At 35.3% G+C, this 14,840-nt stretch overlaps 1 protein-coding gene across 1 annotated transcript in view; it reads right to left on the bottom strand.

Annotated features, from left to right (window-relative positions):
• The window catches only part of ACVR1C (activin A receptor type 1C), a 62,947-nt gene extending 49,243 nt beyond the window's left edge, over nt 1–13,704 (bottom strand). The window contains exon 1 of the mRNA XM_052655012.1: nt 13,476–13,704. Coding sequence (XP_052510972.1) covers nt 13,476–13,629 — 154 coding nt within the window. The 5' untranslated portion in view covers nt 13,630–13,704. The remainder of the gene's footprint in view (nt 1–13,475) is intronic.
• Between the last annotated feature and the right edge of the window lie 1,136 nt (nt 13,705–14,840).

Raw genomic sequence — 14,840 nt, 5'->3', positions numbered from 1 at the left:
CCAACTGAGCTATCAGGGAAGCCCCAAGATAAGCCAGGTATCTATATTTTTATATTATGACTCAATGTTTAACATTATAAAGAAATTCACTTTTCCCCCAGAAACTATATACATCAAATGAAAGTTGTCTGTAGGTCAAATACAACCCATAAGTAGGTAGAACTCTGGATGACTTGTTTTGCTGTTTCTATATTCATTAAAACTGGGTTTAGCTAGTAATGACAGAGGAAACTATACAGAAGTTTCCCTTTCTCTTTCACGTAAAAGAAATTTGAAGATGGGTAGTTCAATGTTTGGGCCTTCCTGGTGGCTCATCAGTAAGCAAACCCACCTGCAAGGCAGGAGACACAGGTTCAATTCCTGGGTGGGAAGATCCCCTGGAGAAGGGAATGGCTGCCCACTCCAGTATTCTTGCCTGGAGAATGCCATGGACTGGGGAGCATAGCGGGCTACAGTTCTTGGGGTCACAAAAGGATCAGACATGACTTAGAGACTAAATAACAAGAGTCCAATGCTAGCAGGTTGGCTCCATGAAGTTTTTGGTCAGGCTCCTATTATCTCCCACTTCCATTCCTGTGGTGTAGTCATTATCCTCATGGTACAAGCAAGCTCCTATATTTTACTGTTTACCTCCAGGCAGCATGATGGAAGATGGCATAATAAGGTGTCAGTTGTATTATAAATGAGTCTTTTCAGAAGTTCTCCAAAACGCTGCCATAACTTAGCCAGAACTTAGTCATATGGCCACACTTGCCATTAAGAGTAGCTCAAAATACTGTCAGTTAGGTAGACAGCCGCACACCCATCTAAGTCTAGGTTCTGCTACTAAATGGGTATCAGAGGAAACTAGATGTCTTTGAAATACTTAATAGCCTTCATAAACTTTGAGCCATTAGATGTTTTTCCATTAGAAAAAGAACACATGTGCAGCAAAACAGACAGCATAAAAATTTATAAGGAAAGAACTGAATAATGTCCTTAACCTGCTAGTTCTCCAATATCAACTCCATATGTTAAGAAAATGCGTAAGTTTTGTAAATTCAAAGTTACTTTGAAACTTGATGTTTTGCTCTTTTGTTGTGAAATATAACAAATACACAGAAAAGTGCATATAATATATACATACAACATAGAATTATAAATCCCCATACATCTCTGGCCCCATTATCCCTTCCCTGTTCCCCACTCAAGAGATAACTCACATGATCAGATCCTTTCCCATCCCCCAGGGTATCATTATCCTGATTTGGGGAATAATCACTTCTCTGTCCTTGTATTGTTTTTCCCAGAATCCCTTTTCCGGTATTGTTACAGGTTAAAGTCGGGATATTTGCATGTGTTGTGCTGTTAGTCACTCAGTCCTGTCCGACTCTGTGAGACCCCGTGGACTATAGCCTGCCAGCCTCCTCTGTCCATGGGGATTCTCCAGCAAGAATACTGGTGTGGGTTGCCATGCCATTCTCCAGGGAATCTTCCCAACCCAAGGATCGAACCCAGGTCTCCCACATTGCAGGTGGATTCTTTACTGTCTGAGACACCAGGGAAGCCTGGGGTATTTGCATATAATGTTCATGGATGAGAATGACTTGCTGTTTCTTTTTTCATACTGTCTTTGTAGGGTTTTGATATCAAAGTTATGCACAGAATGGGTTAAGGAGTGTTTCCTCTTTGTGCACGGTTTGGAGGAGTTTGTGTAATAATTACACAATTATCTATTCCTGGAAATTTAGTGGAATTTTGTGGTAGAACCTCTTGGGCTTTGAAATGTTCCTTACAGATATGTCATAAGACTATTATAATTTATGTTATAATTTTCTAAAAGTTAGGTTGTTCATAAATCATGTTGTTTTCAGCCTCATGTAGTCTCACTGTTTTTTTTAGATCTATTTATTCTATTACCAAGACAATGGTATATTAAAATCCCCTTCTGAGATCATGGACTTCTCTATTTTTCCTTATATATCTATAAATATTTTCTCTATTTCTGAGACCATATTCTTAAGCACACAGAAATTTTAATTTATTAAGAATCTCTCATAAATTGAAACTTTAGTCATTAAAAAGGGATCTTTTTTAACTCTAGTAATATAATTTTACCTGCTACTAATAGAAATGTCAATATTTTTATTTAATATATGCATTGTATATTAATTCACATATATCACATATATGTATATCAAAGCACATATCAAACCTTCTCATACTTTCCTCTAATTATCATCCTCTCTTCCATATTTTCTATTTTGTATTCTCTATATTACTGCATACAAAATAGTTTCTTTTGACCTGTATTTCAGATCCCTAATTCTCTCTTCAGTTGCTGTTGTACCAATTGTTGTTAAACCTATACATTAAGTTTCTAATTTTTGTTACTGTATTTTTAATATTAAAAAGTTTTCTTCTTTTATTGTTCAAATCTACTAGTCCATTATATTTTTACAATTTCCTATTCTCTAAGAAATGTTTTAAATGTTCCTTTTGCTTCTTTAAACTTAGAAGAATGGGTGCTCTATGATTATTGTCTGATAACTCCAACATATGAAACCTTGTGCCCTCTTCCGCTGGCTCATGCTCATGTCATTTTGAAACCCTGTGAACTTGGAGTGCTTGCTCTTCACTATGTACTTCTCATGTCCTTGCAAAAGTGTTTGTGTGTGTCACTCTGAGACCTAATATTAAATTACCTCTCTCCAGAGAGTCTGAACTTTCTTCTGGCAGGCCACTGGGGACACTGTTAATCTGGGTGAAATTTTTTTTTTTTTTTTTTTTAAAGCTTTTCTTCTGGAGAGTACCACTCGGGCAATGGAAACTCAGGTGTAAAATCTCTGTGATGGCTAGGCTATGTCTGCACCTTTCCAAAAATAAGGTTTTGGGTTTGTTTTAAAGTTGTTTTATCTTTGTTTTTTTCCCCCGTTCTGCTTAGTAATAAATCCAAGCCTCCTCCCTGGGGTTAGAAGGAGATGAATTTACATCCATTTTAAACTGGTCGTAAGGAAAGAGACCTTTGATATTTCTGCTAAACATGGCAGTTTCTATTAGATGACTCAAATTGAGCCACTCATGTTTTTTCACTTTTCTCTGAATCTTGAGATTGCTAGTAGCAAAACCCCACATTTCCCTTGCTAGAAAAAGCAGATATGCAGGAGGAAAAAACTTTCCAAATAAGAGTATCAGAAAGTTAGACAATAATACTGTAAACAACGATGATGTTCACTGACTCTCAGGAAAAGAAAACTGAAAGTAGGCTGTTGACATTGTTGAGTCTGTATGTTAACAAATCAAAGAAAGAACCTATTTCAGATTTCTTATCATGTTGAGGCTGTGAACTCCCTCATTGGTTAAGATATTATCTAAGTGTCTGACACTTTTAGTTGAAAACATCCTCCTTTAACTTTTACCAATCCAATGGATGGAAAAAAATGGTATGTTACTACAGTTTGCCTCTCCCCAACATTTATTTTTTCAGTATTTGATCATCTTTTTAATACTTGACCACTTTGAATATTTTCTTCTATAAAATTTCTGTAAAATGTGTTTTTTGCCCATTTTTTTCATTTAACACTCTTTCCTCCCTCTTGTCACTCCTTCTCTTGCCATGTACATGGATACACACACACACACACACACAGAGGCTCATTATTTTTTAAATAGTTACCTTTTTTTCTAGTCATATATAATACAAATATTTCTATACCATATTTCATTTATCTTTGGTTTCACTTATGTTTTCTTTTATTATTCATTTTTATTTTAGTTTCCATGTAGTCAATTATGTCTTTTCCTTTTATAACAGTTGGATTTCCTGTCTTATCTAAAACAGCTTCCATACTGTAAAGTCATAAAAATCTTTTTTCTCCCTAAATTTTCCTCTGACATTTAAATTGTTTTATGTTTCACAATTAGATATTTAATCAAGCTGTAATTTATTTTTGTATATGGTATGACACTGTGGTACAGCCCTGTCGTCTTCCAGATGGATAGATAATTACGCCAGCATCATTTCAAAAATAAACCATCATGGAATTTCCACTTCTGCCAAGTTACACTTTAGATGTCCACAGAAGCCCTTCTTAGTACAGCATACACGAAAAATGCTGAATAAAATACAAATGAAAAATTTTTTCTATTATATGATTAACCTGGTAGGGAAATAAATGAATTACTCAGCAACCAAAAATAAAATTCAGATCCAAAGAGATATCTGAGCACTAGGAAGTCCATTTACCCTGGAGGCATCTCCCAGTCCTTGGTAGTTAAGTGCTTAGTTTATCAGGAGATAAAACATGGTTCTTAAAATCACAAAAGGTCAGGTCAGAGATCCTAGTATAAATCAGTTAAATGAATGGTATTACACTGAAAATGAAACTAAATAGGAAATGTTCTGCAGAGAGACACTGGGTCTATATTCATCTATTTGTTTGTCTCAATCTTCACTTTCAGTTGAACAGGAAAAAAAAAAAATCTCTTAAAGAGATTCTCACCATAAGTGTGCATCTGTATAGGCATACTTAGAGCTAGAATTCATGCAATATGTTGGCAAAAAAAAACCTAATCAAAACACTGAATAGATTTCAGTTGGTAGCACCTCCAGATACCTGGCAGAAGCTAATATAAATCTCCTCTGGAGGAATATATTTTAAAATAGGCCTCAAAAGTTTCCTCTATATATGATATGATATGATATATATATTATATTATATTGTATTATATTATATCCTCTATATATGATATTTGTATGGCAAAATCAATACAATATTGTAAAGTAATTAACTTCCAATTAAAATAAATAAATTTATATTTAAAAAAAAGTTTCCTCCAGATATGATTCTCAAAACATGAGCTCATAATCAAAAAATTACAAAACACACAAGGAAAGTGGCCAACCAAGAATAGAAATCAGCAGATTCAAATTCATAGAAGCTGTAGATATTAAAATGATCAGAGACTCAAATATTAGAAAATATAGGGAAAAGAATTTAAGAAGCTTGAAGAATAGATACAAAAGGTCCAACTTAAACTAAATCAGTGAAAAAACTGTGAAATTTATTAGAGGGCTCACAGACAGAACCCATTACAGGGACACACACCCAAAATATCTCTTGGAACTTTTTCCAAAAAATGTAACTCTTTCATTTATTATTTGTTTTTTTACCCTACAAACAACCTCCCTCCCCCATCCTCCACCCAAAAAGTACACATTTGGGTAAATAAGTCCTTTTTTTTTTTTTTATTGAAATGGAAATATTCTTTAAGAGTTAATAATACATCATTTACTTTTGAAGCTGAATTTTTCCTACCAAAGTAGATTCTCTCTTAATTTCAGAGGGAGTTGTGAATGGACAATCTGCATGAGTTACTGTGAAAGAAATTTAATAAAGCCTGAGAAGTACTAAATCTAAAGTCACTGGAGTCAGGGCAAGACAAGCAGCATCTGGAAAGGTGGGTGGATATTTTTGGAGTTTAAAAGAGTTGTTTTTATCTGGTCTAAAAATAAATGGTAATAAGAAGTTAGGTTACACTACATAAAATATGTTTCTCTTGCTTAATTGATTTGCATTGCCTGTATTTAATTGTAATTTTTAAATATATTTGGTATGCTGCCTAATGAAAATAATAACATATTTGCTATTAGCAGAGACATGAACTCCAAGCACTAGTCAAAACACAACTGTTTTTGGAAATGATAGTTGGCTTTCAAGTTTACATAAGAAAAAACCCTCTAAATATTTGTGATAATAGTTGAACTTGAAGGTCACTCCAGTGACATCAAATATACTAACAGAACAAGCTCCAGGGAAACAAGCAATTTTTTCTAATGTTATATGTCTACCAAACTATAAAATTAGTTCTATCAAAAAAATTAACTCCTAAGGATTAAACCTGCATGCAATGTCAAACAAAGAAGTACTTTTTTAAGGGCAAGTGATTGAATTTTATGTGATCTAAATCAAATCTTGGTTACTTAATGAAAGCATGGAGTATCTTACACATTTTATAAGTAAGAATATTTTGTAAAATTCTATTTCAGATATATGTGCATATGGGGGAAATTATACAAAATGTGTTTCTGTGTGTCATGGTGGAAACCTGTACGAAAGCTCCTAGTCTAAGAAGAATTAGAATCAAACACAGAAGGATTTTAGGAGGGCAAGAGTTTGTGACTACAGATTTCCAGGTGCTAAGTTATAAGGACACCATCAGGAAGAGGAATTGAGGAGAAAACAGTCACAAGATGTATTGAGGGTAGGAATTTTGTCACAAAGAAATATAGCCAGAGCTCACTCATTATAAGCAGGACTCAAGGACAGAAAAGAGACGGCTGAAACATGACAAGAGTAGTCACTATATCTACCCCAAGTCAGCTATCCAGAAGCGACCCCGTAGTCTGAGGTGATGGCTGACAGAGCCAAGAGGCAAGCACCCACTTGGCTTTCAGCTGCAACTGAAAAGAGAAATCCCAGATTTTCTTCACCCTGTTCTGGTCACCTCTCGACCTTTTCTTCTACCAGTTTACTCATGAGTGTGACGCAGCGTATTAAGTACTGTAGAAATGTCACACTGTCTGCTTTTCAGAGCACGTTTATATATTTCATATATACGTGATCACATTTGAAATGGATACATTCTCTTTAGGCAAAGCAGGGGATATCAACCACACTTACTGATGACACAAAAATAGCAAAGTTACTGGCACTGGCTGTGTCACTGCTCAGTCTGAGGGTCCCCAACTCCAACTCCTCTCCAACAGCTGCTGTTCCAAACACAGCTAATAACCATTCAGCACTACCTCACAGAGAGAACATCCAATACAAGATGACTGCACATGCAATCCTACTCAACTGAATGTCAATTTACCATACCACATCACTAAAGGAAACAAATTCTTAGTTTATTAAAGAAATTTGATATCATTAAAGGTCACAAAGCATTTCTTTGTAGACAAATTAATTACTAGCATACATACCTTCCCAGTTATAAGTAATCTTTGAAAATTAATCAAGGCAATCCATCATATCAGTAAAGAATCATGTTATAATCTCTATAAATCCATGAAAATACTTGAAAATATTAATGTTCATTCATGATTTTTTAAAAGACTTTCCCCAAACTAGGAATAAAAGCAAATTTCCTCAGTTGATAACAATGGTCTACCAAAACACAAATAAACCAAAAAAACCTTCACACTTGATGGTAAAAGAGTGAGGGCATTCCTCCTAGAACCAGGAAAAAGACAAGGATATTTACTTTAACCACTCCTACTCATCATCATATTGGTGATCCTAGCCAGTGCAAAAAAAGCAAGAAAAAAATAAAATAAAATGCATAGAGACCAGAAAGGAAAATGTAATTTTGACTGTACTCACAGACAAAATTATTCTGTATGTAGAAAATGTCAGAGAATTTTTTTAAAAGCTACTAAATATGTTATTCTCATAAGGTTATAGGATATAAGGTCAATATATAACATTAATTTTATTTTCATATACTGGCAGTTAACATTTAGAAATGGAGATGTCAAAAATACCATTTATGATAGCATCTAAAACATGCAATATTTAGAGAAAAATCCAAGCAAAATATGTATAAGATGTACTAAGAGTAACTGAAGTAAAACTAAATAAATGGAAAAATATACTATGTTTAAGGATCAAAAAAGTTAACATTGTTACAAGACTATTTTCTCCAACTAATCCATACTCAACTCAATCTAATAAAAAATTCAGCATTGTTATTTTTATGAAAGTTCTCAAAATGATTCGAAAATTTATTTTTTCCACTTTTTCTTTTTTTGGCTGTGCAGCGGTATCCCGGAGTTCCCTGACCAGGGATCAAACCTCTGCACTCTGCAGTGGGACTGTAGTCTTGACCACTGGACTTCCAGGGAAGTACCAATTCTAAAATGGAAATGCAAATAACTAAGGATAGCAAATCAACTTGAAAATGAACGAAGTTGGAAGGGTCATATTATCTGATTTTAATACTTACTTTAAAGCTATAATAATCAAGAGTGACATAAGTTTCATAGTGACATAAGTATAGACATTTGGAGGCCAGAAATATACCCATATACATATGGTCACTTTATTTTCAATCAAAAGGTCAAAGAAATTGAAAGGATGGATTTTGCAATAAATGATGCTGGGAACAACTTCAAATACACATGGAAACAATAAATATTCCACTTAACTTCACAAAATAACAAAAATTAAATTTAAACTAAACATGGGCTTAAATGTAAAAGCTGAAATGTTACAATTCCTAGAAGAAGCCATAAAAGAAAATATTTATGACCTTTGGATAGATAAAGATTTCTTAGGACATGAAATATATGAACCATTAATAATTTTTTTTAAAATAAAGTGCACTTCAAATTTTGATCTTCTACTCTCCAAAAGACATCTTCAAGGAAACAAAATGTCAAAATCCATAGAATGTGAGAAAATCCTCATAACAAACCTATCAGATAAAGGACTTGTATTCAGAACATATAAAGAATCTTAAAGTCATCCATAACAAGAAAAATGAATTTAATATGCAAAAGATTTGACAGTTTATAAGGAAATATAAATGTCTAATATGCACAAGAAAAAATAATTTAACATGAAGTGCTGCACTCAATATGTCAGCAAATTTGGAAAATTCAGCAGTGGCCACAGGACTGGAAAAGGTCAGTTTTCATTCCAATCCCAAAGAAAGGCAATGCCAAAGAATGCTCAAACTACTGCACAATTGCACTCATCTCACACACTAGTAAAGTAATGCTCAAAATTCTCCAAGCCAGACTTTAGCAGTACGTGAACCGTGAACTTCCAGATGTTCAAGCTGGCTTTAGAAAAGGCAGAGGAACCAGCGATCAAATTGCCAATATCCGCTGGATCATCGAAAAGGCAAGAGAGTTCCAGAAAAACATCTGTTTTATTAACTACACCAAAGCCTTTGATTGTGTGAATCACAATAAACTGTGGAAAATCCTGAAAGAGATGGGAATACCAGACCACCTGACCTGCCTCTTGAGAAACCTATATGCAGGTCAGGAAGCAACAGTTAGAACTGGATATGGAACAAAAGACTGGTTCCAAATAGGAGAAGGAGTACGTCAAAGCTGGATATTGTCACCCTGCTTATTTAACTTATATGCAGAGTACATCATGAGAAACGCTGGGCTGGAAGAAGCACAAGCTGGAATCAAGATTGCCTGGAGAAATATCAATAACCTCAGATATGCAGATGACACCATCCTTATGGCAGAAAGTGAAGAGGAACTAAAAAGCCTCTTGATGAAAGTGAAAGAGGAGAGTGAAAAAGTTGGTTTAAAGCTCAACATTCAGAAAACGAAGATCATGGCATCTGGTCCCATCACTTCATGTGTAATAGATGGGGAAACGATGGAAACAGTGTCAGACTTTATTTTGGGGGGGCTCCAAAATCACTGCAGATGGTGATTGCAGCCAAGAAATCCACGCTTTCTCCTTGGAAGGAAAGTTATGACCAAACTAGATAGCACATTCAAAGGCAGAGACATTGCCAACAAAGATTCATCTAGTCAAGGCTATGGTTTTTCCTGTGGTCATGTATGGATGTGAGAGTTGGACTGTGAAGAAAGCTGAGTGCCAAAGAATTGATGCTTTTGAACTGTGGTGTTGGAGAAGACTCTTGAGAGTCTCTTGGACTGCAAGGAGATCCAACCAGACCATTCTAAAGAAGATCGGTCCTGGGATTTCTTTGGAAGGAATGATGCTGAAGCTGAAACTCCAGTGCTTTGGCCACCTGATGCGAAGAGTTGGCTCATTGGAAAGGACTCTGATGTTGGGAGGGATTAGGGGCAGGAGGAGAAGGGGACGACAGAGGATGAGATGGCTGGATGGCATCACCTACTCGATGGTCATGAGTTTGAGTGAACTCTGGGAGTTGGTGATGGACAGGGAGGCCTGGGTGCTGCAATTTGTGCGGTCACAAAGAGTCAGACACGACTGAGCGACTGAACTGAACTGACTGACTGAATCATTAAGGCAATGCAAATGAAAACCACAGTGAAATACCACTACACAATTACTTGAATGTCCACAATTTAAAAGACTGATTATACTAAGTGCTAAAAAAATATGGACCAACTGGAACTATCAGACATTTCTATTGGGGATACAAAATGGTACAAGCAATTTGAAAACTATTTGGGAGATTAGATTTAAAAATTAAACGTATAGTTATCATCAGTTCAGTTCAGTTGCTCAGTCGTGTCCGACTCTTGGCAACTCCATGAATCGCAGCATGCCAGGCCTCCCTGTCCATCACCAACTCCCGGAGTTCACTCAGACTCATGTCCATCGAGTCCGTGATGCCATCCAGCCATCTCATCCTCTGTCGTCTCCTTCTCCTCCTGCCCCCAATCCCTCCCAGCATCAGAGTCTTTTCCAATGAGTCAACTCTTCGCATCAGGTGGCCAGAGTACTGGAGTTTCAGCTTTAGCATCATTCCTTCCAAAGAAATCCCAGGGTTGATCTCCTTCAGAATGGTCTGGTTGGATCTCCTTGCAGTCCAAGGGACTCTCAAGAGTCTTCTCCAACACCACAGTTCAAACGCATCAATTCTTCGGCACTCTGCCTTCTTCACAGTCCAACTCTCACATCCATACATGACCACAGGAAAAACCATAGTCTTGACTAGACGGACCTTAGTCAGCAAAGTAATGTCTCTGCTTTTCAATATGCTATCTAGGTTGGTCATAACTTTTCTTCCAAGGAGTAAGCGTCTTTTAATTTCATGGCTGTAGTCAACATCTGCAGTGATTTTGGAGCCCAAAAAAATAAAGTCTGACACTGTTTCCACTGTTTCTCCATCTATTTCCCATGAAGTGATGGGACCAGATGCCATGATCTTCATTTTCTGAATGTTCAGCGTTAAGCCAACTTTTTCACTCTCCACTTTCACTTTCATCAAGAGGCTTTTTAGTTCCTCTTCATTTTCTGCCATAAGGATGGTGTCATCTGCATATCTGAGGTTATTGATATTTCTCCCGGCAATCTTGATTCCAGCTTTTGCTTCTTCCAGTCCAGCGTTTCTCATTATGTACTCTGCATATAAGTTAAATAAGCAGGGTGACAATATACAGCCTTGACGTACTCCTTTTCCTATTTGGAGCCAGTCTGTTGTTTCATATCCAGTTCTAACTGTTGCTTCCTGACCCGCATACAGATTTCTCAAGAGGCAGGTCAGGTGGTCTGGTATTCCCATCTCTTTCAGAATTTTCCACAGTTTATTGTGATCCACACAGTCAAAGGCTTTGGCATACGACCCTTCAATTCTACTCTTAGATACTTTCTCAAGAGAAGATGACATATATCCAAAGACTAATAATCAGTTGTTCACAGCAGCTTTGTTAACAACAGTCCACAAATGGAAACAACCTGAATCCCCATTGTGGATGGGTGTGTAAAAAGAACAAAGCAAAACAGACAAAGGCATATTACCCAGCAGTTAAAAAGTAACAAGCTTCTTGAATAAATCTCAAAAACAGGATGAATGAAAGAAGCCAACTGCAAAATAATCTCCATAGGACTCCTCTGATGTGAAACTCCAGGAAAAATAAATCTAATCTACAAGGATTAGAAAATCAGTCTCCTGGCTTTGGTGAAAGTGGAGACTGACTGAGAACATTTTGAAGTAATAGAAATGTGGCAGTTACATAAATGTATGTGTCAAAACACATCGAACCATACACTTAAGATGTGCGCATTTCATTATATCTAAATTATACCTCAATAAAATTGTTTTTTTTTTTTTCTTAAGAAAGGCTGGTTCCCAACTGGACTTGAAGGAAGAATACAGGCATCTCAGTAGTTAGGCAGAATTTAGAGCTGAACTGGGAAGGATTCACATCCTGACTGCACTCAGTACCTTTAATTTGCCCAGCTGTATGTGAAACATTTTGTCCTCCTAGACATTTTGTTGTACAGTATTATCTTGTACCCCTACTGACTGGCAGAACATGTTCTTATGGATAATTCTTTATTGAGAAGACACATTAAAGAGGTCATTGCCACAGACTAATATGGAAACTTTCCTTCCCCTCAGTCTTTTTGATCTTGGTCATGGGAAGAACATCATCAAATATAGGGGATCTTCATGTCTCTAGTCTACCAAAACCAGGGAAGAAAGCATATGAAAAACAAATTCTTGTATCACAATAGGTATCAAATGACTACCAAATCAAGGAAGTCTATGGAATCTGAGACAGAATAATTGCGGGGCAAAATCCAAGACTCCTAGTAGCTTTCAGGGATGAAATATTCCTCTGAAGTTGTAACACATAATAATAAATAATGCTTTAGAATAATGTTTCCCAAAGAATGTGACAAGTATCAACGGTGGTATATGAAATGATTTTATTGAAGTGGTAAACCAATATGATACTAAATAACATTAAATCACACCAGATTGTCTTCTCTGGTTCTCTTAGTTTTTCTGATTATGTATCAAAATGTCTCATTTCATGTCAGTATGTTTTTAACATGACTATCTTCTCTTAAAAAGAAAATGTAAAATAGCTACCAGAAATACAGTCAGTACATTTGTTTGTTTATTTACTTAGTTATCTTCTATTTATGCCAAGTAAACTTGTTTTTTGCATAAAGTAAATGTTTTCCAGCAAAAAAAAGGAGCCCTTAATTTATTAATAATAATAATAATATGTTAAAATACTATAGTAGAATATAGTGATATATGAATATCTGAGACTGGATAACAGTACTTTCAAACATTGATTTGTGAAGAAGGATATCTATTTCTGTATATATACTAACATATTAAAGAAAACTTACTATCAGGATATTTTCATGTTATAAATTAGTTTTTAATTTGAATTGCTTACCTCTTTAATAGTCCCTCAAATTTCAGATTCCAGATAAAAGGCCAGATTAAGATTTTTGTATCTTATAAATTAGAATGAAACTCCATGAAATTGTGGGAAAGGCAGCAATATATTCACACAATAATAGAAGGTCAAATTCTACTCTGTCTTTCTGCTAACAAGTGCTCTCACTTGAGTGTGGTCAGACAAAGATTTGCAGAAGGAACCCATGAAAAAAAGATTCTGTTTCCATAAAAGTTGGCAATCTACTATTTTTAGTTTTGCTCTTTTTTCTCTTTTTTCTTGATATACATTTTAATTTCTTTCCTTTAAAAGGATACATAAAAGTTTATATTTTATTCTAGATTCATTAATCACTTCAAAAAATACAATTCATGTGGACAGATTTCTTCAAAAATGTTATGCTGTTGTCAGTGTTTCAACAGTCTTGTACAATTTTTAAAAAATCAACCTCAGCTAGGCTCTAGAGAATTTTAGCAAAAAAATAGAAAGAACTGTAAAACAGATTTTGTTATTTAAAGAAACATAAGACAGTTTGATTTCTATCATGCTTATAATTTCCCAAGAGTAAAATGAAATTTGGAAAGAACAAAGATAAACCCTTTACCTGTTGGAAGGTGCAGTGTTATGTTGTTGCAAAAATCTGTGAAGCAGCATTCCGTTTTGGTAACATTGTTGGAACTATGACAGAAGACTTGTGCATTTAATTCTGGGAGAGAGACACAGGACTTGATCACCTGTTCCTTTCCATTGGTTAACATAACAGAAGCCCAACATGCTCCTTCTGTTTGGCAGGTAAAGTTTGAAGAGTCACACAAAAGACAAACACACTTCAAACCTGGAAAAGATAAGGCAAAATGCTTTAAGATGCGAAAGTTATCATGCAAAGAAAGTCAATCTTCATGAAAACTGAGAAGCAGTTTAATAGCATTGGATAAAACATACATGCTAAAGCTGTTACTCTCTTGGCCATGCGCTTTATCAAAAGCATTGTCCAATCAGCACTTACTATTGCTTATATTTTTATAAGCAATCTCTTCAGTTGATACTATATCTTTAAAGAATTTTCTCACCTTTGGTGTAAATCCCTCCTTGTCAAACTCAACCAGCTCATTCCTAAATCAATAGTTCCTATGAAACGCTAGGATACAGTAACACAGCAACCTAAAAGTGCAGTCCAGCATCATTTGTAGAGCATTTAAGCATTGTTTAAGGTGCTCACTATCCAAACAATCCAATGTATTCTGTTCATTTACAATTTCTCCTTTAAACTTTAAAGTCAACGTGCTAAAAACACAAATCTAACCGCAGATAGTCACAGCTTTAAAAAATTGTGCGACTCGTTACATTTATATTCTATGATATTTTAACAGTATTGTATTGTCACAGTACCTTTAAGGCACTGATGAGCCATTATATATCCCCTTTTTCACTAAAGAATACATCTTAGAATGAGAGTCATTTGAATACAGACCATGACCTCCAGGCAAGTTTCTTTAATGAACACATCTATTCAATTGAGCAAAACACATCAATTGTAGAATGCAATAAATCTACATCAACAAAAATTAGACTTTGTTAATCTGTTCCCTTCGCAAGTTTGCACAACATTCCCCACTTAATAAACACACACACACACACACACCCCACATTAACTCACATGATCAAAGTAGTAGAGTACTTCTGTTCTGATGTAAAATATCTATCATGAACAATCCAGTGGTTGTGAGTAACTTATTCAAATTACATTTGAATTACTTTTAAATAGAACAGTACTGAATAAGCCTTTTGTATCATTACTTAATGAAGGTTTTGTTAAATCACAACACCCCTCTGCAATATCTGAATGTCCAAAGCTTTTCCATCCAACCGTTTTTACTCAAATTAGTCTTGAAATTGCTAATCACTCAAATTGGAGCTGATTTTATACCTGTAAAATATTTGATACATTAATGGCTATTTTTATACTGAA

This window comes from Budorcas taxicolor, chromosome 2, assembly GCF_023091745.1.
Source record: "Budorcas taxicolor isolate Tak-1 chromosome 2, Takin1.1, whole genome shotgun sequence".
In the NCBI taxonomy this organism is placed as follows: Eukaryota; Metazoa; Chordata; class Mammalia; order Artiodactyla; family Bovidae; genus Budorcas; species Budorcas taxicolor.
The sequence above is the reverse complement of the archived record's forward strand: the minus strand, read 5'-3'. Positions and strand labels throughout refer to the sequence as shown.